This window comes from Alligator sinensis, unplaced genomic scaffold (genome assembly GCF_000455745.1).
Source record: "Alligator sinensis unplaced genomic scaffold, ASM45574v1 scaffold673_1, whole genome shotgun sequence".
NCBI lineage: Eukaryota > Metazoa > Chordata > Crocodylia > Alligatoridae > Alligator > Alligator sinensis.
In genome coordinates, this window is record NW_005842829.1 from 446756 (window position 1) to 468814 (window position 22059).

The following is a 22059-nucleotide window of genomic DNA, read 5'->3' on the forward strand; positions in this document are numbered from 1 at the left end:
CGATCATCCCCTCTCCCGGTAATGTTCCCCGTGCCCATCTACCTTGCCTGTAACGCTGCCCTGCCCATTTGGAGACAGGGGCAGTGCTGCAGTGGAGTCCCTCGTGGGGCTGCACCCTCGGCTGATAAAATGGGGTCACTGTGCTGTGATCTGTTGTTCACCCTGTTCTCCTGCATCACGTCCCCTGGTTTGCTGCCTTCCTCTGCGGTTACACAGAGGAACCGTCCATGGGGACTCTCAGGCCCCTGTTTGCTGTGCACAGTTTCCCCTGGCACACGTGTCGCATTCATTGGGCAGCACCAACCCGTTTGCCTGTTCACGGCCCGTTCCCCTGATGTCTTTGGGTCCCACTGACGACCCTTGCAGCCCCCTCTGGAGCTTCCAGACTTGGTGTCTGCGGCACAGCATCGCGCTGTTGTGCCATCCTGCCCTCACAGCCCAGGGCTCCGCAGCCCCTGCGCCAAATTGCCTGTGAGGGGGCAGGGAGAAGTTGGGGCCAGGCCTTCTCCCCAACTTGCAGTCCCTTGTGGAACTGCCTGTTTTCCCAGTGCAAAGCCATGCTGGGCACTAAGGCATGGGGAGATTCAGCAGGGGAGGGAGTGAGGCGCAGATCCCTGCACGTGGCAGGGACGGGATGGGGTGGGCATGTCAGCGTCCCCTGGCAGGTCCATGTCCACTTGCTGACACCATGTCCTGTCCTCTCTGCAGGTGATGCCACTCCTCAGACTCGCTGGGCACCTGGCGGAGAAAGAGAAGGGTTGACCACTGCTCTGGCCCCGAAGCCCTGAACCACAATGGCAGCTGGAGAGTCCCCCCCTGCTGAAGTGGTCTTCGTCAACCTGCAGCAGGTGAGGAGGGAACCAGGCAGCCCCCCGGGTCCTGGGCCTCCCAGGTGCAAGCACCACCATCAGGTGGCGTCCAACTGGGGCTCTGTCGCTGGAGCCGGGTGCCCCAAGGGCTGCCTCGTGGCAGCTAACCCCCAGGTTCTGTGGCGAACGCCGCTCAGGGAGGCTACAGACAGACAACCAGACACCGAGACACGTAGGATTGAGGAACGGTCTTTCTGCAGATGCTCTTGCCTATGGGAGCCCGTGTGCCCAGGCCCCTGCCTGGGCTGCGTGTCCCAGCTGCACTGTCGTCGCTGTTCTTCCCCTGTGAACCCCCGTGGGGGTGGAGGTGGGGCAGGGCAGCTGCGAGGGGCACCAGATGCACGTTGCTCCCTGCTGGAGCTTGTCTGCAGGTGGCTCCAGGCTGTTCTCTCCCAGCCAGGGGCCGGGGCCACAGACTTGTGCTCCCTGCTCTGGCTTGGATCTGTCACAGTTGGGCCTCCTCCCGTTGCCATGGAAACAGAGGAGTCCACAGCAGCTCAGCGCTGGCATTTCGGGCTTTGCTGACGGAAAATTTTCCCAGTTGCTGTCGCACGGGTGGTGGACGGGGCTGAAGCAGCAGCTCTGCGCAGGGCAGCAGAGCAGAGGCACCTGCACCTGAGGCAAAGGGCAGAGGGACAGCAGGTCCTAGCCCCTGAGGCTAGGGACAAGGCCCGGTCACGGAGGGGGGCCCAGGAAAGGCAAGGGGCACCAGCAGAGAGGGGGCAGGGTCCCTGTCTCACACTTGCAAAGGGAACTTGGGGAGGAAAATTCACTTTGGCTCCACAGGGAGGGCAGCAGCTTGGGGTGAGGGAAGGGAGCCTCCTGCTGCTGGATGGGTTTGCTGCCTATCAGAACAGTGTGGTGGTGGGGGATGCCTTGGGCCTGGGTGCTGGGCCCTGTGCCCAGGATGGAGCTGCAGCAGCGTGGGCAAGGGTCCCACGTAGCCCCAGAGTGCAGCACGAGGCGTCCACAGGGCGCCGGGGCTTGGGGGTGGCAGAGAGCTGCAGGGGTTGATTGTTCCCCGGTGGCTTCTGCACAGGGAGGCAATGGGGCCAAGAGAGGCTTTGCCAGCGCCGAGGACGACGAGGACTTGGATAAGACCTTGTCCATCAAGAGGTTCGGGGACCTGATAAGCAAGTCGGCAGCAAGAGACCTGGAGAAGCAGCAACGCAGCTACAATGAAAGAGATTTTGAATGTACGTAGGGTCGAACCCCTCCTGCCCCATGCCCGGTACTGCCCCTTAGCCCAAAGTGTCCCACCCCCACCCCGGGCACCGTCTCTTCCTGAGCGCGCTCTGCAGCCCCATTCTCCCATTTGCCCCTTTGCTGCAACTGCTCACAAAGTGGCTGTGTGAGCCCAGTCCTGGTGCTGGCAGCCCCTTGCCTGACCCTGCCTCTTCCTGTTCACAAAATGGGTCCCCGCTCCCATCCACGTTACTGTATGCCCGTGGCCTTGGCAGCCCCTCTTCCTTCTCCATCTGCATGGCGGGGACCAGCCCCGCCTCTTCAGCAGGGTTTCAAGGTTTAAGCTGCTGGCCTTGTGGCGACAAGCACATTTCCAGTGACGGCCCCAAGCCCCGCCATCTTCCTGAGCCTGCAGGCAGACAGCTCCAGTGTTGCTCCTGCCTCTGAGAGTCAGAACAGTAACCTGAATCGGGGTGGGTCTCATGTGCACAGGGAGCTCCTTCAGAACCAGGTGGGAGTGAGCGAAGTTTGGTGGCTGCTCCTCACCGTCTCCTGTTGTGGAGACTTTTCCACATGCAGTGAATCTTCGTGCTGTCATTTAATCCCCTGCCAATGTCCTGGCCGGTTGGTACAGAGGAGTTTGCAGCGTGGGATGGAGGTTCCCGCAGAGAGCGAGCCTGGGACAGTTGCTGCACTGTAGCTATTGTGGGCTCTTTCCTTGTGTCAATACCTCTTCAGGCTGAAGACAGATTTAAGAGAGGCAGCGAATATCGGGTGGAGGATAACGACAATGGTTAGGGGGGCTGGGAGATATGACTGGTGAGGAGAGGCTGAGGGAACTGGGCTGATTTAGTCTGGAAAAGAGAAGACTGAGGGGAATTCGATAGCAGCCTTCAACTCCTTGCAGGGGGTTGCAAAGAGGACGGAGCTGGGCTGTTCTCAGTGGGGGCAGATGACAGGACAAGGAGCAATGGGCTCAAGCTGCAGCAAGGGAAGTTGAGGTTGGATATTAGGTAAAACTTTCTCGTCAGGAAGATAGTAAAGCGCTGGAATGGGTTACTCGGAGAAGTTGTGTAATCTTCATCCTTGAAGGTGTTTAAGACCTGGCTAGACAAAGCCTTACCTGGGATGATGTAGTTGGGGCTGGTCCTGCACTGATCAGAGGGCTGGACTCGATGTGATCTCCTGAAGTCCCTTCCGGCCCTCAGTGCCCGAGTCTATGACTGAGCTGCTGCTGAGCAGAGCTTTTGAGGCGGAGGGGCCATGCAAGAGAGGGGGGCAGGAGAGTGGGGCTTGGGAAGCGGGGAGGAGCTGCTCACAGGGGGGTGGAGCAGGTGGAGGGGCTGAGCTGAGAGGGGAGTCGGGTCCCAGCAGCTCTGAGATGGGTGTCCCTGTGGGGGTACTGTGTCCACCGTCAGTGGAGCGCAAAGGCCAGGCACGGTGCCCACGAGGCTTGACGCCCACCTGCTACCAGCTCAGGTCTGGGCTGAGAACTGCAGACTCTTGATTCTGGCCAGTGGCTCGGAGGCTGCACCTGCTCTGTCCAGCCCACGCCATTTGTCTCAGGGGACATTGGCTGTTGTGTTGTGTCAGGGTTGACAGTAGCTGTGATAAGAGGGTAGACTGGTTTGGACAGGGATGATCCTGCCTCTTGCAGGGGTTTGACAGGATGATCTATGTGGGTCCCTTCCAGCTCCACTTCTCTGCATTTTCTATGACTTCTCTGTGAACCAACAAAGGAAAAACCCAGCCTCGCAGCCCTGTTAGCACTGGGGGTTGGAGAAAAGGCCCTGGGGGCTTGTGTGGTTTTAGACCTGCAGAGTCTTGTTTTCCCTCTTGTTTCTGGAGTAGTTCAGGTCTGGCCACCCTGGGGGTTTGTGGCAAAGAGCAAGGGAGAGAGAGCTGCAGCAGCAGAGTTTGGGGGGGGGGGTCCATCAGCTGCTCCTGGACCTCTTTGGTTTGGTTTGTGCCTGTTTGACTCAAACGACTGAGGAGCAGGTTGAAGGAAGGAACCAGAGCTCTGCCCGTTGGCTGAAGCATGAGAAGTTGCAACCCACCTGCCCCCCACAGTCCCAACTCCTACTCACAGCTTCCTCAGCAGAGCCGGGGCTGGGCAGATGCAGAGAAACAAACAGCAAGCTCCCCTGATAAGCCAGAGTGGGAGCAAAAGGACCCACGGGCAGCATCCTGGCCAGGCCACAGCCCAGAGCAGGTGCCCAGTAGAGGAGTACCTCTGCCAATAACTCGTCAGATCCAGGCCTGGCTGTAGCCTGCCATGGAGCCAGTGCATAGTTTCATAGTTTCATACTTGGTCAGGTCGGAAGGGACCTGAGCAGATCAAGTCCGATCTCCTGCCATGGGCAGGAAAGGATGCTGGGGTCAAACGTCCCCAGCTAGGTGTCTTATCTAGCCTCCTTTTGAAGACCCCCAGGGTAGGAGTGAGCACCACTTCCCTTGGAAGCTGGTTCCAGATCCTAGCCACCCTGACGGAAGTAGCACCTCCTAATATCTAGCCTGAATCTACTCTCAGTCAACTTATGGCCGTTATTCCTTGTTACTCCTGGTAGTGCTCAAGGGAACAGGGACTCTCCCATTGCCTGCTGGTCCCCCTTGGTCAGTTTATAGACAGCCACCAGATCCCCTCTCAACCTCCTCTTGTGGAGGCTGAACAGGTTCAGGTCCCTTAGCCTCTCCTCGTAGGTCCTGCCCTGCTGACCCCTGATCATGCGGGTGGCCCTCCTCTGGACCCTCTCCATGCTGCCCACATCCCTCCTGAAGTGCGGCGCCCAGAACTGGATGCGGTACTCCAGCTGCGGCCTGACCAGTGCCGCATAAAGGGGGAAGATCACCTGCTTGGACCTGCTCATGATGCATCTGTGGATGCGTGACCAGGTGTGGTTGGCCTTCCTGACCGTGTCCCCATATTGGCGGCCCATGTTCATCTTGGAATCAATAGCGACTCCAAGATCCTTTTCTGCCTCTGTGCTGATGAGAAGGGAGTTTCCCAGCCTGTAGGTATGCTGCAGGAGGTGGGGCAATGTGGGTCTGTGACCCAGGAAATGGTAGTTCTCGTGTTCTTATGACTGCCGCACTCTTGCTGTCTCTCAGTCCATCGTCAGACCTCTCACCACATCCACCACCCGCTTTCCACCCACCTGCCACCTGCCCTCAAGTTCCCGAAGCGGCACCCCCGTGCCAGCCGGAGGAAGAGGAGGAAACGAAAGAAGAAGAAGACCTCGGTGCCCCCCTCAGAGGTCACCCCCACCATCCAGGAGGTGGATGAGGAGGGCACGGAGGCAGGGGAGGAGGAGGAAGAAGAGGAGGAGGAGGACGGCGAATCGGAGGCCGAGGAGGCCCTGGAGAAGGTGGCCTCCCCGGAGTCGGAGACAGAGGCCCCAGGGAAGGAGGCGTCTCCCAGACTGGGGTCCCCTGGCAAGCCAAAGGCAAGGCTGTGGGGGGGAGCTGGCAAGCTCCCGCAGACTGGTGCCCCGGCTGGTCTAGGGACAGGGGTATGTTCTCCACAGCAGGGTGGGTGGGAAGCTGTGAGCTTGAGCCTGGTAGCTGCCCTCAAGTCAAGGCTGGTCCGAGCTCCCAGGGTCTCCTCTCCACAGTTCACCATCGGGAGTGACGAGGATGACGCCTACAGTGCCACAGCCACGACGTGGTTCCACGTGGATGAGGAGTGCGGTGTCCTGTCCCCTAGGCTGCGTCTCACCCACCTTCTTCAGGACCGGAGCCCAGCCTCGCTCCACAGGTGAGCAGCATGGCCTGGGCAGGCTCCATTGCTGCCTGGTGTACATGCCAACATGGTGGGCTCCCTACCTTCTGCATCCCATTCGCTGTCGTCCCACAGGCTGATGGGGCTGGGGTACATGATGAGAGGCAATGCTGGAGGCCATACACCCTGCCCAGGCACCAGCTGGTCCCCAGGTCAGGGCTCTGGGGGCACTGCTGGGCACCATGGTGAGGGGTGGGGCTGTCTGTTTTCCCTCCCTGTTCTCTTGTGCCTGGCTCCTGACCCATGGGCAGGGCCACAGCGCTAGGGCTTGCAGACCAGGCCTGGGCCCACTGTGAGCCTGGTGGCTGTGAGGCCTCTTTCACCACTGGGAAGGGAGCAGGTCTCCTGGCAGCGGCAGGGGCCATTCCTGGCTGTAAGTTGGGTGTTCCTGGAGAAAGACCTTGGCATGCCTAGGGCCATGCATGGTTTTGCCAGGCCTGGGGCCAAAGACCTCCACCCTTGGTGGAGGTTGGAGTGCCTGCAAGGGAGCTGGGTTGGGAGTGCCTCCCCCTTCCTCCCCATGCTGCTAGCCGCTGCCAGGCACCTGCTTGTCTCTGCAGCCTCCCGGGGCCCAGGGAGTGCCTGTCACGGGGCTGGGACAAGCGGAAGCCCTGGAGCCAGGTGGTGAGTGGGCAGCGTGTGAGCTATGACCTGAAGGAGCGGATGTGCATCGGCAGCATGACCACACTGGACAGTGCAGCTTATCAGCGCGTGCCCACCGACGAGGCCGAGGCCCAGATGCTGGCATCCGCCGACCTGGACGGCATGAAAAGTGAGCCTTGCGGCATGGTGCAGTGCTGCCCTGCCTGTGCCTGGGCCCCTGCCTCTGCGAGTTAGACCTGTGGGCCACACCTTCCCCCACCAGAGCCAGGCCTGAGGTTGCCCCTTCTCTCCTCACCTCTCATGGTGCCCTGCAAACTGCACCCACCACCCCTGCTGTCCCCAGACCCAGGCTCCCTGCCCAGCACAGTGCCCCTCTCTCCAGACCCGCAGCCCTTGCTGTCCCAGCTGTGAGCTAGCTGCACTCATTGTCCCTCTGTCTCAATGCTTCTCATACCCAGGGCCCTCAACCCCAACCCATGGCCCCTGCTGTCTCAGCCCCAGGTTCTGCACTGCTCCATCCAGTCCTGCAGCCCCCTGCTTTCCCAGTCCTAGGCTCCCTCTCCTCTGCTCCCAAGCTGCTCTGAACCTTCCTGCCTGCCTCAGCCCCTTGGCTCTAGGCATTTCCTCGGCTGCCCCATCACCCTGTTGATTTCAGGACTCCCTGCACATCCCTGGGTGACAGAGCTCTCCTCTTGACACACTTTCCTGGTTGTCAGCACCCTCGCGTGCCACGCGAGTGCTGGCATTGCTGCAGCTGGGCATGACAAGCCATCCCCTTGTGGAGAAGCAGAGACCCCTGCCCAAGTACCTCCAGGGCTGCCCCGTGTGCTGTGGGAGCAGGGAGCAGAGACGTCATGGAAATGCCTGCTCAGGGCCTGAGGACATGGAGAATTCAATAGGTTGCTTTTCAGGCTGGGGAGGGAGGAGACACCGCGGGGGAGCCAGGGAGAGAAGCAGACAGCTGCCTGCACAGCAGCTCTGGGCCTCCATTGGGCACCTACAGCAGACCGGGGGCCCTGTGGCCCCATGCACTGGGGGGGGCCGCAGCCCTCCTGCAGCAAAGCTCTCCAGCCCCAGGACCTTGTCTGCCTCTAGGGGCTGCTGCGCTGGCATCTCTGGCAGCTGGAGGGAGCAGGCACGGGCACAGCCAGCTCCATGGCTCTGATGAAGTCCTGACCGGTTGCATCCCAGGCAGTGCGTCCCTAGTGCTCAGACTGGCTGTGCCCCTTGCCTCTCGCAAGCCTGGCAGGCAGCTCATTGCACTGACGCCTGAGCTTCCCAGGGCATCATGACAGCCATCCAGGAGGGAGAGGAGGCAGTGAAGGAGGCAGGTGGGGACAGCAGCCCAGAGGCAGGAGCAGGCGTTCATGCCCACAACTCCACGGGCTACGAGGACTTTGAGGAGTTTGCCTTCAACTTTGAGGATTATGATTTATGGGAAGCCATCAGGAACCACCTGGGCTACCCTGATGGGGACCCCATCTGTAAGTACCCGACCAGGGACCCTGCGTGGCGGCCGGGAGGTGCAAGCCCCAAGCCCTGCCCCCTGTTTGCTGCCTGGCCACCCTCCTTGCATCTCAGACAAGGTACCCCCGAGGGGCGTGTGCTCTTGGGCACACACATCTGCACGCTCTGCAGGAGCTGCCTGCTGTCTGTGCATCTCTGTCTGTCTCTGGTATCTGTCCAGCCCTAGCCATGCTGCGGTGAAGTGTTTCTTAGTCAGTGTCTTACCCGAGTCATGCTGGGTGCAGCTGCAGCATGCTGGCTGTTCTCAGCATGTTCTGAGCCATCTCCATCCTCTGGCTGTGGACACCAGTCCCCAAGTGGCCCTGACTGAAGCCATGATAGTTCACCTCTGTCTCTGGCACAAAGCTAGTGCAGCTTGGAGTTAGCAGGACGCACGGGGCCTGGGGCCAGGACCCCTGGCTGCCAGCACCAACGTCTTCCGGGTGCTGGAATATGAGCTGGGTCCTCGGATCAGGCTGTAGCCTTGATGGTATCAGGTTCTTGGTATGGGCTAGAGATGGGGAAGGGATAAAGTGGTGTACGGGAGCCTCCAGTCTGAGGACATGGGTATGGATGTGGGCATGAACCCTGCTGTGGGCCAGCAGGCAGGCTCTGGTGGCACAGAGAGAACAGGATGAGAGAAGGCAAGGAAGGACAGGTATCAGGTGGTGGGTGTTGCCCAACAGCCTGTCAGGATTGTGGTCCTATTTCCTGGGACATCACACATATGTGCACCAGTGGATGGCCTGGCCTGGCCTGGCCTTGAGCCCACGCTGCTTGCACTCGAAGGAGAGAGGCAGGACAGTCTGGAGGGGACCCCCCAGGTGATGTTGGGGCACAGCAGGCATTGCACTCCAGTCAGCCATGGATTCCCTGTGGGTCCTTGGCAAAGGGCTGCTGTCTCCAGAGACTTGGGCCCCATCAGTGTTGGGCAGCACCCAGCCCTGCAAGGTCCTGGGCTTGGCAGGGCCTTCTGCAGACCACTGCAGTGCTGCTGTGCACGGGGGCAGATCAAGTACATGTGTGTTTACACAAGTCCTGGTGCCATCCAGCACCCTGAGAGATGGGGAGCCTTGGCAGTGTGAGCAGCCAGTGTGGGAAGGTGTCTGACTGGAGGACAGCTCCATCAGGAGTTACTGAGCAGGGCAGTGAGGGCACAGCCTCTGAATCGGAGCCTCCTGGACCTTAAGTGTTGGAGGCTGCAAGTGAGAGAGGAACAGGAAAAACCCTGGTCAGACCCAGTTTGCCCTGTCTTTCAGCATCCACTCTGGGTGCCATGGGGCACAGGAGACGGGGTGGTGGACCTGTGGTCTCAGCCTGTGCGTGGCAGCTCTGATGCTCCTGCATGTGCATCCTATCATGTGATGTGCTCAGTCTAGCTCCACGGCTGAAGCCAGGAGGCTCCCGCCTGGCCCTCCCTCCGGGCACTGAGGCTCCATCTCTCTGTCGGGCACTTGGCAGCCAGACGGCTCTGCCGATGGCCTGATAAGCTGGTGTCATGTCCTCCAGCATTGATACTGGTGCCCTATTTTTAGATGTCGCCATAGTACCCGCATGCCACTTCCTGCCTGTGCTCTGGTGGCAATGACGGAAGAGAAGGCGGCTGTGGTGCACGTGGCAGGTGTCTGTGGTTCCACTGCCTGCTCCCACAGAGGTCCCAAAGCAGCAGCTTTACCCAGGCCTTGACCCAGCATGAGCAGTGCAGTTTGCACCAGAAGGGCTCAGAAGGTACTTTTGCTTCCTTGACTTTGCAGGCAGGTGCTCAGCCAGGCTCACCAGGGCCCTGTTGGAGGCTGTGCGACTGCAGGGCAGGCTGCCGAGAGCTGCCCCTTGGGGCACTTGTAAGGTGCCGGTGTGGGAACGGGGCTCCCCACAAGAAGACTTGCCACGTGACTGCAGGGGAGTCGCACTGTTTGTCTGGAGCTCCATTTGCATCTGCCAAGTGGGGATTGAGAGGCCTTCCCTGCCCCACAGGGAGGATGTTGTGTTGTGCGACACTGAAGCCAGGGGCTGGGACAGGGTCAGAAGTTGGGGAAACATGGAAGCAGAAGCATCATAGGTGTACATCTTGCGCACGCTCGCAGGTTTGTAACACGGCTGTGCCTGTGCTGGGACATGCTCACAGGGGCAAACCTGCATGAAAGGCGCCCTGCGCCCAGGTGGTAACCGCAGCCCAGCAGCAGCACATGGGTGTCAATGGGCAGTTATTGGCTTTGCAGCAAGCAGAGGCCGCCAGCTGTCAGCAGGACTCACATTGCCAGTGCAGTCCATGAGGGAAAATCCCTGCCGGCACCGTATGGATCTGGTTTCTATTTAGTGTAGTGACCCATTTTCCTGAGAGCAAGGCCGGAGCTGGAGCCCCTTCCTGGGGCTGGGGGCTGAGCATGTTGCTGAGGTGAGGGAGATGGGTGTCCTGCTGTGGCTGCCTTGCTGCACAGTGAAGTCTTGTGCCCCTCTCAGCTCCCCCCACATCCGCTGCTAAGGGGTGAAGCTCCGGTGCCCCTCTCAACTACCCCCACATCCGCTGCTAAGGGGTGAAGCTCCCTCAGCCACTGAGATGGGCGAGGAGACACTGGCCCTTTGCTTCACCCTGGGCAGGGCTGCCTCGAGAGTCCTGGGGGAAGATGCACTTTGTTCCCTGATGAGCTTCTGGGGGCCAGGGGGTCTCGGCCACCTCCAGGGACAGCAGTGAGATGGGAAGCAGCATCCTCAGTCTGATGGCACCCAGTGATTGGCTGTGGCAGGGAAGCTTCACCACCCCCAGGCCTGGGCAGGGTCAAGGGAGCTCTCGGCAGCACACCGGCATCTGGGCACTGCATTTCTGGTACAGCAAGAGCAGCCGATGCTGTGGTCACCAGGGTTGTGTGGAGCCTTGCCAGCATGGGGGGCACGTCCATGTGGGAGCTCAGGCCCTTGCCTATTGGCCAGTGGGCCTTGTTCGGAGTTACAGGAGAGCGGGTGTTTGATCTCTCACCGGTTGGGGCAGCTGGAGTGAACAGCAGCTGGCACTCTGCCCTGGGGGTTTCCTCACTATTGCACCGCAGCCTCCCGCACCATCACCCAGATTTCTGCAGCCAACACTGGCATGTGCCACCCAAGGAGCCATCCCTGCCACCTGTGCTACACGGGGGTTAGCCAGAGCCCAAGTGCTCTCCCTGTGTGGAGGGCATTGAGGGCATGGCTGGGAACATCCAAATCCCATCTGCAGGGCTTCATCAGACCCATAACAGCATCAAGGCCACAGGCCCAGCCAGTCAGAGCCTATCTCTGGGGCTGTTTGTCTCTTGGTCCCCAGGAGCAGGTTAATGGGGGCACGTAGCACAAAGTGCTCCCCTCCTTGGGGTGTCAAGACTCACCTCCCCCAAGCCAACTACCTTCCCCCCACGGTGCTGCTGAGCAAACCACAGAGCGTACAGGGGCCCCGTTGTGGGTGAGGAGGTCAGCAGCTCTTCCCAAAGGGGCCATCCCACATCAGGTGCTCTGTAACATGGATGCTGTTTGGGGAGGTGCTGGAGTTTTGTGGGTTCATTTACTCCCTGCAGCTTTCACCAACTGCTGAATGAGTCTTGTACAAACTAAAAGGCCCTCGGGCTAGCTGTGGTTGTCACAGGAGGTGGCATCCCAAGATGCAAGGAGCCCCTGGAAGCGCCAGTTGATAGGTTCTGAGAGTTTGTCTCTGGAGTGCAAGTGCCGTGGCCGCACTGCACCTACCAGCAGCAGCGAGAAGCAGACAGTGTGTTTGGGCATCCCCTACCTGCCAGGACGTTTCTGCTCACCCAGTATTTTGTCTTTTCTTCCTCCCTGCACCCCCAGGCCACCGCTTTGAAGACAACCCTGGTGTCAGGAGGCATCTGGTGAAGAAACCATCTCGGAGCCAGATCACTAGGACAAGCAAAAAGATGGTGACAGCTCCATCAGTCAAGAAGAAGAAGAAGAAGAAGAAGCTGGACCGGCGGCCCCATGAGGTACATGCATGAGCAGATCTAGGATTTTGCAAAGGGGTGGGGGTGCAGATGGCGAGGTGCATCGTCACACATAACATGACGCATGTTTCTCCAGTTAAAGAGACACTAGAAGCTTTGCTAACATGAAGGGCCTGGGACTGTATTATTCAGTATAAGATCAAAGCAGAAACAAACAGAATTTCACTGGCATGAGTTAAAAACGTGCAGAGCTGTGAAATAGGAGCTTCCTTCCCAGAAGCAGCTAGCAGCCAGCGAACGGCAAAAGAAAGGGGAACATCGAGACAATTAAACAGAAGAGAGGGTCATCAGCACCTGTGGAGTGAGGGGATCAGGTGGATTATAATAAGGAGCCAGGCTGTCAAGTGACTCTTGTCCCTGCTTCACTAGAAATGCTGCTGCCACTGCCAGGAAACTGGGTTTAAATTTTGGGTGGAGCAGGAATCAATGGTGGGTGCAAATGCACCAGTCCCCCCAGCCCTGGACCTGCCCTTAGGTACATGACTTCCCCTCTCCCTCTCCCCACTCTCCTTGTGTCTGTGGTCATGTACTGGGTTCCAGAAATTGGGGTGGGGTGGGGGTGGGGAAACACATGAGCTTTGTAAAAGGATGCCTGTGGGGCTTGCTGGCTTTTTTACAGCTGCCGATTCGTGAGGGTCACATTTTCAAGCTCTTCTCCACATCTGGGAAAGAACTTGTTTATCTCAGTATTTCTTTGAGATTCTTCCCAAATCATGACTCCAGCTGGGAGAAAAGCCTCAAGCTTCCCAAGGATCCCGATGCGATCTTGGGAGCTGCCAATGCCATCATGGCCCTGAGGCGGAAGGGGGGTCTCCCACTTGGGCACTGCTCAGTGGAGATGGTGAAGTCCTTGTGGCACAGACAACCAGAGATGCTGGATGGCGTCATTTGTGCCCCTCGGGGCACGTCTGATCTTGGCTGCCTGGCTCGAAGCAAGTAGGCAGGTGCTGGTCAGACCTCCTGCCACGTCTGCCTGAGATCCATTCTTGCTGAGTCCATTCACCCAGCCCGGGGTAGGCAAAGGCACAATCCTGCTCCTTGGCTGGTTGGCAACTTAAAAATAAGGCCAGGGCCTTGCACTTGGCCCCATGCTCTGCGGTGACTTGGTGCAGAGGAGCGGGGACCAGAGCTGCCTAGCTGGTCAGGTCTTTGCGCCCATGCTCTGCTCCCCACAGGTGTTTGTGGAGCTGAACGAGCTGGTGGTGGACAAGAACCAGGAGATGCACTGGAGGGAGACAGCACGCTGGATCAAGTTCGAGGAGGACGTGGAGGAGGACACGGCACGATGGGGGAAGCCCCACGTGGCCTCGCTGTCCTTCCGCAGCCTGCTGGAGCTCAGGAAGACCATTGCTCATGGTGAGTCCCAGTCCGCATGGCTGAGGGAAGCAACCCAGGCTCTGTGGTGGGACAGGCTCTTGTAGGCAGATACCACCTGTGCACCTGACCTTGCTGTTACGGGCACATTCAGCTGAGGCAGAGGGAGAGGGTCCTGCTGTTGCCTGACAGAGATGTGGGGAGTGTTGGTGTCCTCTCCCCTGTGCTAGGCCTGTGCCCTGTCAGGCACATGACAACTGCCCTCAAGCCGTGGCGCCGTGCCTGCCTTGCATGGGAATCCGATTGGCCATGTCCGTCACTTGGCTACAATCCAAGGGCCAAGGGCAGTCATCCAGTTACTGCAAGCGAATGCTCTGAAATACCACAGTGAGATATCCATTGCATGTCAGATAGCAGCCTGCCAGGCATGCCAGCCCCTGTACCCGCATAGCAACCATGCTGTAGTGCTGGACAGACACATGCGATACGGCTGAGCCCAGGGATCAGCGACAGCCCACGCGGGATGGCTCCCTCAGCTGCACTTAGCCTGAGCAAAGCATCCCTTTTTGTTGCCCCATATTAATCCCCCAGAGCATCACCTTCTTCCCAGGTTCAGAAAGTGCCCAGAGCTCGCCCCCAGTGTGCATGTAAGCGCTTGTTTACCCAAAACTTCCTTCCCCCCACCCTTTCTGAATGGCTATACCTCAGGCCTCTCAGGGTGAAGGCCTGGCATGCCAATCTATTGCTACCATACCTGTCTGCTCCTGCCTCCCTGCGGCTCCTCCCTGACAAGGTGACTGTGTCTGTGATTGCCTGTCACTCTGCCCGTCCGTGGGTTCCTGGAATAGTGTGCACGTGCCTGGTGTGACCACATCCTGCCACCTTGTGAGGCAAAGCGCTCCAGCCACTGACAAGGCAGAGGAGGCTGTGGCTTTTCTAGTCTGATGTTTCCCCGAGACACTCGTGCTGTTTCAGGACAGGGGACAGCAGCCTGAGCTAGCGGTGGTGCAGTGTGGGGCCAGAGCCATTCACGTGCAGCTGAGAGCTCCCAAGTGGGACACATTCTTCACACATGTCCCTGGACCCTCTCCCCAGGGCAGTGTCTGTCTTGGGCCTCGCCACTGCTGCTGTGAGCCCCTGAGCCAGAGCCCTCTGCCCTCCAGCCCCTCTCCCCCACACCCGCAGTTACTGACAGGAGTTGTTAACTGACCTGCTCTGAACTTGCCCGAGTTTCTAAGCACATGGCAACCCACGTGAATCTATGAATCCATGAATCTATGAATCTATAGCCCTATGAATCTATAAACCCCCTAGGTCTGTGAGCACTTGGGCAGGGGCTGAGTATGACGAGCAGAGTTGGGGTTGGCTCTTGTGCCACCCAGGGGTCTGTGCAGAGGGCAGTGCTGCTGCTGTGTGAGGGCTGATGTGATTTCTGAGCTGTATTTTTACTGGGGGGCCCAGATCCCAGGTGGTCCAGGGCAGCGAGTCTGCCTGAGTCCTGCTGGGGAAGGGTGGTGGGACAATAAGGCAGGGCATGAAATAGAGGGAGAGAGAGTAGCTCTAGACGGAGGAGATCTAGGGTGTGAGCTGAGCCAGGGTCTGCCTTGCCTGCGGAGGAGGTCTGAGCTGAGCTTTGATGTCTCCTGATTTCTGTGTTGTGGGGGGGAGGGGGAATGACTTTGAGCTTGTCCCAATGTGTGCAGGCGGCCAAGGCACCCATGTGTCCAGGGAGGAGCCCTTGCCTCATTGCATCCCAGAGTTCTGGGCAGTGCAGGGGCCCCATAGGCCCTGCACCTGCTGCAGCCCCATAGGGGCTCATGGATTCCTCTGGGGAAGCCCAAATCGGGAGTTCCAGGCAAGCAGCGATCTCATGGCAGAGGCATAGAGACTGACTGCCTCTGCTGGGATGGGATCGGGCCTCTGCTGCAGACAAAGCCTGGGGCCACACCACGGAAAGACACTAACTAGATATGCGACCCCCTACACTGCAGTCCCTATGCTGGGTCCGTCTGCAGTTCCATGCATGGGAGCACCAGCCCCGGAGGAATCCCCTGCTCCTCAACACATGGAGCAGAACTGGACCGGAGTGCAGGGCTCGTCCCCCAAGCCAGAAGCTTCACTCCAGGCGCAGCCTCCCGTAAGGCAGCAACCCCTTGGCCTCTCCCTACCCTCTCAGCCGCAAAGTCCAAGAAGCTGCAGGGCCACTCAGAGGGGAGCACAACCTCCTTGCAGCATCGTGCTCCAGCTCAGCTGCCCAGAGCCCCCCAGAAGAACCCCTTGCCCTAGAAGCGAGCCAAGCTCTCCCTGCTTACCTGGCACTGGAGGTGCCAGTGTGACTGTGAGCAGCACTGGCAAGAACCAACCCAGAGCAGCAGCCCAGATGGGCTGTGGTGCCCTAGGTCTCACGTCCCCAGAGCTGAGCTGCAGCAGAGTCTCCCCCATGCTAACCGTCTCTGGGACTGTTAGCAGAGGGAACGCAAGACACGAGGCCTGATCCAAGTCCAGGGAAGACGGCTGCAGTCAGTGGGCCAGAGGTGAGATGGATAGGCCACAGGACCTGAGGGGATCTCAGGGCTGTCCTGAAGTGAGGAGGCCCTGGGCCTGCGTGATGGAGAAAGATGCAGGCAGCCTAGCTACAGCGCTGTGGAGCGAGGCGTGGTGGGAGTTGTGGGGCAGCTCAGGGCAGCCATCCCACGTGGCTGGTGCAAAGACCTGAGGGGTCTGGACCTGGGACAAGCTGACAGCTGGAGGAATAGGACCAGCATGTGGATGAGTCCCAGTATGGTGTCCATGGCCTGTCAGGGTGTGGTGGGTGTGTGAAGGGCAACAGGAGTGCATGTGGGCCGAGGGGTGCCCGCAGACGTGAAATGAAGGCCAAATACTGCAAGTGTGCATGGCCTGGGACCAAAGGGGTGCGAGACGGTGGCAGGTGCCTGTGCCCTGCTAGGGCTCCAGCCCGGTGACATCCTGTGGCACCATGGTCTGTGCAGGGCTAAGCAAGCCACTTTCCCTGCTGCTTGCAGGCGCCATCCTCCTGGACCTGGAGCAGACGACGCTCCCAGGCATTGCACACCTGGTGGTGGAGACCATGATCATCTCAGACCAGATCAAAGCTGAGGACAGGGCCAACGTGCTACGGGCCCTGCTGCTGAAGCACAGGTGGGCACAGGCTGCAGGCGAGGGGGAGTGGGGGCAATGACAGGCATACCAGTGGGGATGGGGGCACATGGGACAGGAGCGGGAGGCAGAGAGAGAAGCTGGGTGGTCTCTGGTGTCACACTGGGAGTGGATCTTGTGGGGGCAGGTTCCCTGCCTGTATCTGGAGTAGGGCCTGTTCCCACAGAGCAGGCAGTGGAGGGTATGTGCATCTGGAGGGCGCTGGTGCCTCCCGGGCAGTGTGAGGGGGGCTGGGGCAGGGAGACCAGGGCCATGAAGGAGGGAAGGGAGGTGTGGGGGGCTCTCAGTCTGGCAAGGGGGAGAGGAGTCATTGCCAGGGGGCAAGAAAGGAAGCTGAGCCAGGCCCCGGGGCAGCTGGGGAGGGCCATGGCCTGGAGGGGAGCAGGGCAGCTGGGCTGGGGAAGCGGGGCAGCAGGACAGTGAGGGCACTGCGGCAGGAGCTCCTGCGAGGCTGCTTGGGGCAGATGCTGGGGTGGAGATGGGGCAAGGCTGGGGGGAAGCGCTGCAGGGAAGAGCCCCTGAGGGAGCATGGGCAGGTGGAGCTGGCCATGCTGAAAGCAGGAAGGGGAGGGTGCAGGGCTGGGGACCAGTTGCAGCATCCCTGACTTCCTGCCCAGGGCTGCACGGCTTGGGTATCAGCCCAGACACAGGAGCCGCTCCCCTGACCCATAGGGGTTTGGCACCCTGCTCCCTCAGAGCCTGGCCACCAGGGAGGGTGGTAGCTGCAGTCCTGCCATCACCACTGGCTTTGGGGGCCGAGGGCAGGGCCGCTCCCGCCCACGGCTCTGACCGGCGCTGTCCTCCCAGCCACCCCAACGACGAGAAGGAGGGCTTCTTCCCCCAGAACCACTCCAGCTCCAGCATGAACTCAGTCGTGGGCAACCACCACCACAACCACAACCACATGACCGACACCTGCATGCCTCTGATGGGCGAGGAGCGTATTGAGATGGCTGACCCCAAACCCCATGACACCGAGTGCAAGGAGGTGAGGGCTATACAGGGCGGGACCGGCTGGTGCAAGGGGTCTCTGCCCTTCCCAGGGCAGCTGCCTGAGACAAGGCCAAGTGCAAGGTGCACCCAGCTTCCCTGGGGGTTCTAGCGTTGCAGGCCAGGGGTTCAGAGCGCTCGGATCCAAGACCTGGGGCTGGGCATCCTGGTCAGGGACCCAGTCCTCAGCAGGACTGCAGGGTGGCCGGTTGCTTGCTCAGGCACTTGAATGTAGATGCAGGAGACAAACTGTAGGCCCTGTCTTTACCTTTGCACAGGGCAGGAGTAAGGGGGTCCTGCCAGCCACCAAGGCAGGACCCATCCCCACGTGGTGCAGCAAGGGTTGCTCCTTCTGGCCAAGAGCAGCCACTCTGCAGCAGCACCTCAGGTGCAGCAGGACTGTGGGGTGAATGACCCAGGGCTAGACATGGGGCTGAAGGGGAGTAGTTGGTGCAGGGAAAGTCACCAACAAGTGGGGTCCGGCATCAGCTTCCTGTGGGGAGAGGTGAAGCAACAGCTATCAGCAAGGCTCTGCCCTGCGCCCTGCCCTAGGGGAACCCAAGCCAGGTGTGGGTCCTGAGCAAGGCGGAGGCAACAGGCTTGGGCATCCAGTTCCCCCGCTCTGCAGGTCAGTGCAGACCCCGGCACATGGCAGGAGTACAGAGCCTGGCTGCCTATCCTCACTTGTGCCTTTTTTCCTGGCCGGGGCAGAAAAACCTGCATCTGCACAACTCTGAGGGGCACCGCGGGAAGTATCTGAAGCTGATGGAGAAGATTCCCGATGATGCGGAGGCCACTGTGGTCCTTGTGGGTAAGAGATGCTGAAGGGGAGCTGCCAGGGAGGCCTGGTCCCAGGTCCGGGACCCAGCCAGGCACCAGCTCATGCCTGCCAAGGAGCGTGGGCTACCCATTTCTGCGACCCCAGCTTTACCTGAGGACAATGTCATTCGCTCAGCTGGAGGGCCTAGCCCAAGTGACCCCTTGTTGCCTCGCCTGCTGTGTCCTGGGGTCTCAGGCTGTCCCAGGCCCTTGTCCTAGGATGGGTGAATCTGCTCCTTCTGAAGGTGCCCAGAGGTACCTTCCAGCTTGTGGGGTCTGAGCCCGGGACTACCGCAGGGGACACCAGGCCAAGCTGCCCAGGCCAGGCTCCAGCAAGGAAGAGCAAGGGCTAGGAGGCAGGACAGCATGGCCCCATCCTGCTTCACCTCCTTCCCTGGCCAAGCGTCTCAGAACTCGGCCTGGCACCAGCTTCGTGTCTGGGTGATGCTGTTTTCAAACCTGTTTTGCCCACCTTGCCTAGAAGCCAGATGCCCAGGCCTGTCTCAGAGCCCCAGTGCAGGGGCTGGGAATGGTCCTGAACTTTGGAGGGAGACACAAGTGCGAATGCTGCAGGGCCATGTGAGCTGTGATGCGTGGGGACCCCTGCAAGTTTTGTGATCCCTCTGTCAATTGTGCTGGTTGGAAATGGCCTGGTGTTGGACCAGGCAGAGCCTGAGAAACGGTCTGAACACAGGAAGAGGCTCTGGAGCAAGGGGAGCGACCTAGGCCCCATCCTCTGGCCCTCCACAGAGCACAGAGTTTAGGAAATGCTTGATGTGAAAGAAGCTGGGCATTGGCTTGGGTGAGGGGGACATCTGGGACATCAGGAAAAAGGGACCGTGCGAGAAGTCCCTGATCGTTCCAGTGCCGGCCACAGTCAGGACAGCAGACCTGGGGTGGGGGGCTGCTCTTCCATCTCTCCCTAGTCAGGATCCTTGTTGTCACAACCCTGAGACGACATCTCTGGGGCAGGGCTGAGCTGCTCAGGAGAGAGCTGCTGCAACGATTCATATCCATCCCCTCCCCAACCCCATCTGCACCTGCTCAGCTGACAGCACTGCCCTGACTGCCCCCTGCACAGTGCTGGGTGGGATGTGGGAAAGGGGCATTGTGAACATGCCTAACTGACTTCCTGAGAGAGACCTGTGCACACTGCAAGGATCTGAGGTCCTAGAAGTGGGCCCAGCTGCCTAGACTGGGCTCCGGGAGCCACGGGTGCTGGGGTTACCTGGAACAGTTACCTGCCCAGGCCAGGGCTCTGGGACCTGCCCTGCTCCAGCATCCAGCCCTATTCAGACATGTAGGACTGAGTTGTTTTTGCTGGGCTCAGTGCAGGGTAGCATCTTGAGCCCTGTATAACTGAGGCAGGGAGCTCTGGTGAGGCTAAGGGTTTTCAAGCTGCACTGGCTCTGCATGGGCACTTTGGGGCACTGTTACGCAGAAGTAGGTTGTTTGTGGGAGACAGCTTTATTTTGGGGTCCTCTTGGTCAAACAGCCCTGGATTTGCAACACAGATGGTAGAGGTAACCACATGGGTGTCATGTACCCAGGTCTGTGCCAGGCCTTTGGCTTAGTCCTACATACCACTGACTGAAAAGCAAGCCCTGTGCACTATCAGGGGGGCCTATGTTAAAGGGATCAAGAACTGACTCATGACAAGTGTGGTCGTTACTGGGGAATGGTTGCTGAACACAAGGGCTGGTAGCAGGGTCCCATGGAGATCAGTGCATGGCCCGGTGTTTTTCAGTGTGTTCGGCTCTGGCCTGGGAGGCAGTGCCTGGGTCATGGAAGGACAATCATGCTTCTCTCTGTGGGGCCTGAATTGTTTCAGGTGGGTTCATCAGTGTTAAGTGTGAATGTAAGGGGTCAGGCATCAGGCTGGATGGGCCCTGCACAGAGGCTCTTCTCTTCAGCATCACTTTCTGCTGCGGTGAGAGGCAGGATGCCAGGCTGGTAGGCCCCACGGGGCTGTTCAGATGTTCTTAACTCGTCAGTCCATTTTATTGTGCTTTGGAAGCCAGACTACTCGGTGCCGGGCTCCCGGTGCCTGTGTTCTCTGGGTCCAGCTAATGACAGCGCCGTATTGGCTTTGCTTGTGTTTTCTCCAAGCTAGGGACAAAAGCATGTGATAAAACCTGGCTGTTTTGCAAACAGCCTGTTTGTGAGGGCACTGTGCCCCAGGTTCCCCTGGACCAGGCGACCCCACACTTCCCATCACCTGCAGTCAGGGAATACCTGTATGAGCCCATGTATGTCTAGCAGGGGCCTTTCCCTGGGACAATGCTTCTGGGGGGCATCAATATCTCCTGGGGCCTGGTTCCCACTGTGACCTCGTTCATAGGATCATAGGACATTTGGGCTGGCAGGGCCCTCACATGGCCACATCTAGTCTAGGATTATTCCTGACTAAATCATCCCAGCCCTTAGCCAGCCTGCTCTTGAGAAATCCCAGGCATGGAGGTGACAATGGCTTCTCTAGGTGCCTGATCCAGTGCCGGACCCCCCTGACCACAGTCTCTGCCCTTCGCAGGCTGCGTGCAGTTCCTGGAGCAGCCCACCATGGCTTTTGTCCGGCTGAACGAGGCCACGTTCCTGGAGTCTGTCCTGGAGGTCCCGATCCCAGTCCGGTTTATCTTTGTCCTGCTGGGGCCCAGCCAGGCCAACATGGATTACCACGAGATCGGGCGCTCCATCTCCACCCTTATGTCCGACAAGGCGAGGAGCAGGCTGGGCCATCGCTAATGCTGGGGGGGTGGGAGAAGGGACAGAGGGTCAGGCACAAGACACGGCAGCTGCAGAGATGCCGTTGCTGTGCCAAGGCCTCTGCTGGACAGGAGCTGGGGGTGGGCATGGCCGAGGGGGCAGGTCTCGTCCAAGGATCCCAGCCCAGGATGGGAGGCTCAGGGCAGGGTGGGATCACCCAGTGCAGAAGGGCCCCGACAGTCACGCTGTGCTGGGCAGCGAGTGCAGAGGAGGGCAAGAGCGAAGGGGTCCCCAGAGGCTGAGGGAGGAGAGGAGGTGCGGTGTGCACCTCCAGTGCACTGAGTCAGGCAGAGGTGTTGGCCCTGGAAAGGGACAGGCAGACCAGTGCATCAGAGCCCCTGGGCCCAGTGCCTGCCACAGCAGGCACCAGCACCCAAACTGGATGCAATGGTGACTGTTGCAGATGGAGACAGGGCTGCGCTGGTCCCTCCTGGTGGGGCATCCAGGAAGATGCATGCTGCCTCTGCTGGGGCAGGGAGGGGAGATGCGTCATCCCTACTAGCAGACAAAAGGGAGGCGACCATGACATTGGCCATGGGGAGAGGGGGAGTGACACGTCCTGGGGCTGGCTCCCAAGTTCCTAGCTGCAGCAATGCCTTCTCCCTGCTGGCTGCCAAGCCCAGGTCAGCGGGGGCTGGTTTGAGGACCACAAGCTGGGAGACGAGCCCTGGGGAGGTCCTGTTTGTTGGTCAGGAGGGGAGGGACTGGGGCTGGAGGCAACATTTTGGCCAAGTGCCAGGACCTGGCAGTAAGGCAGGTGCTGGAGCTGGAGGGTCTGGGTGCACAGGAGGAAGGCACTGTGATGCTGTGCTGAGGACCCTGACCCTAACCTAAACTTATCTCTGGCGGCAGCTCTTCCACGAGGCTGCGTACCTGGCCGACGACCGCCAGGACCTGCTCAACGCCATCAATGAGTTCCTGGACTGCAGCATCGTCATCCCCCCATCGGAGGTGGAGGGCAAGGACCTGCTCCGCTCCATCGCCACCTTCCAGAAGGAGCTGCTGAGGAAGAGGAAGGAGCGGGAGCAGAAGAAGTCCACAAAGGAGGGCATCGCCCAGGAAGCCAGAGGTC

At 59.7% G+C, this 22059-nt stretch overlaps 1 protein-coding gene across 5 annotated transcripts in view; it reads left to right on the forward strand.

The window, feature by feature from the left end:
• The window catches only part of SLC4A3 (solute carrier family 4 member 3), a 32996-nt gene continuing 10937 nt past the window's right edge, over positions 1-22059 (forward strand). Inside the window, exons 1-13 of one of the 5 annotated variants that reach the window (XM_025191533.1) lie at positions 1-18; positions 709-848; positions 1909-2065; positions 5163-5563; positions 5666-5808; positions 6393-6604; positions 11755-11906; positions 13100-13280; positions 16262-16397; positions 17223-17403; positions 18117-18216; positions 20755-20939; positions 21840-22056. In XM_025191533.1, the coding sequence (XP_025047318.1) occupies positions 795-848; positions 1909-2065; positions 5163-5563; positions 5666-5808; positions 6393-6604; positions 11755-11906; positions 13100-13280; positions 16262-16397; positions 17223-17403; positions 18117-18216; positions 20755-20939; positions 21840-22056 (2119 nt within the window). In that variant the 5' untranslated portion in view covers positions 1-18; positions 709-794. Of the gene's footprint in view, positions 19-132; positions 849-1908; positions 2066-5162; positions 5564-5665; positions 5809-6392; positions 6605-11754; positions 11907-13099; positions 13281-16261; positions 16398-17222; positions 17404-18116; positions 18217-20754; positions 20940-21839; positions 22057-22059 lie in introns of those variants that run through there. The other 4 variants (XM_025191535.1, XM_025191532.1, XM_025191534.1 and 1 more) reach the window with 4 other exon arrangements.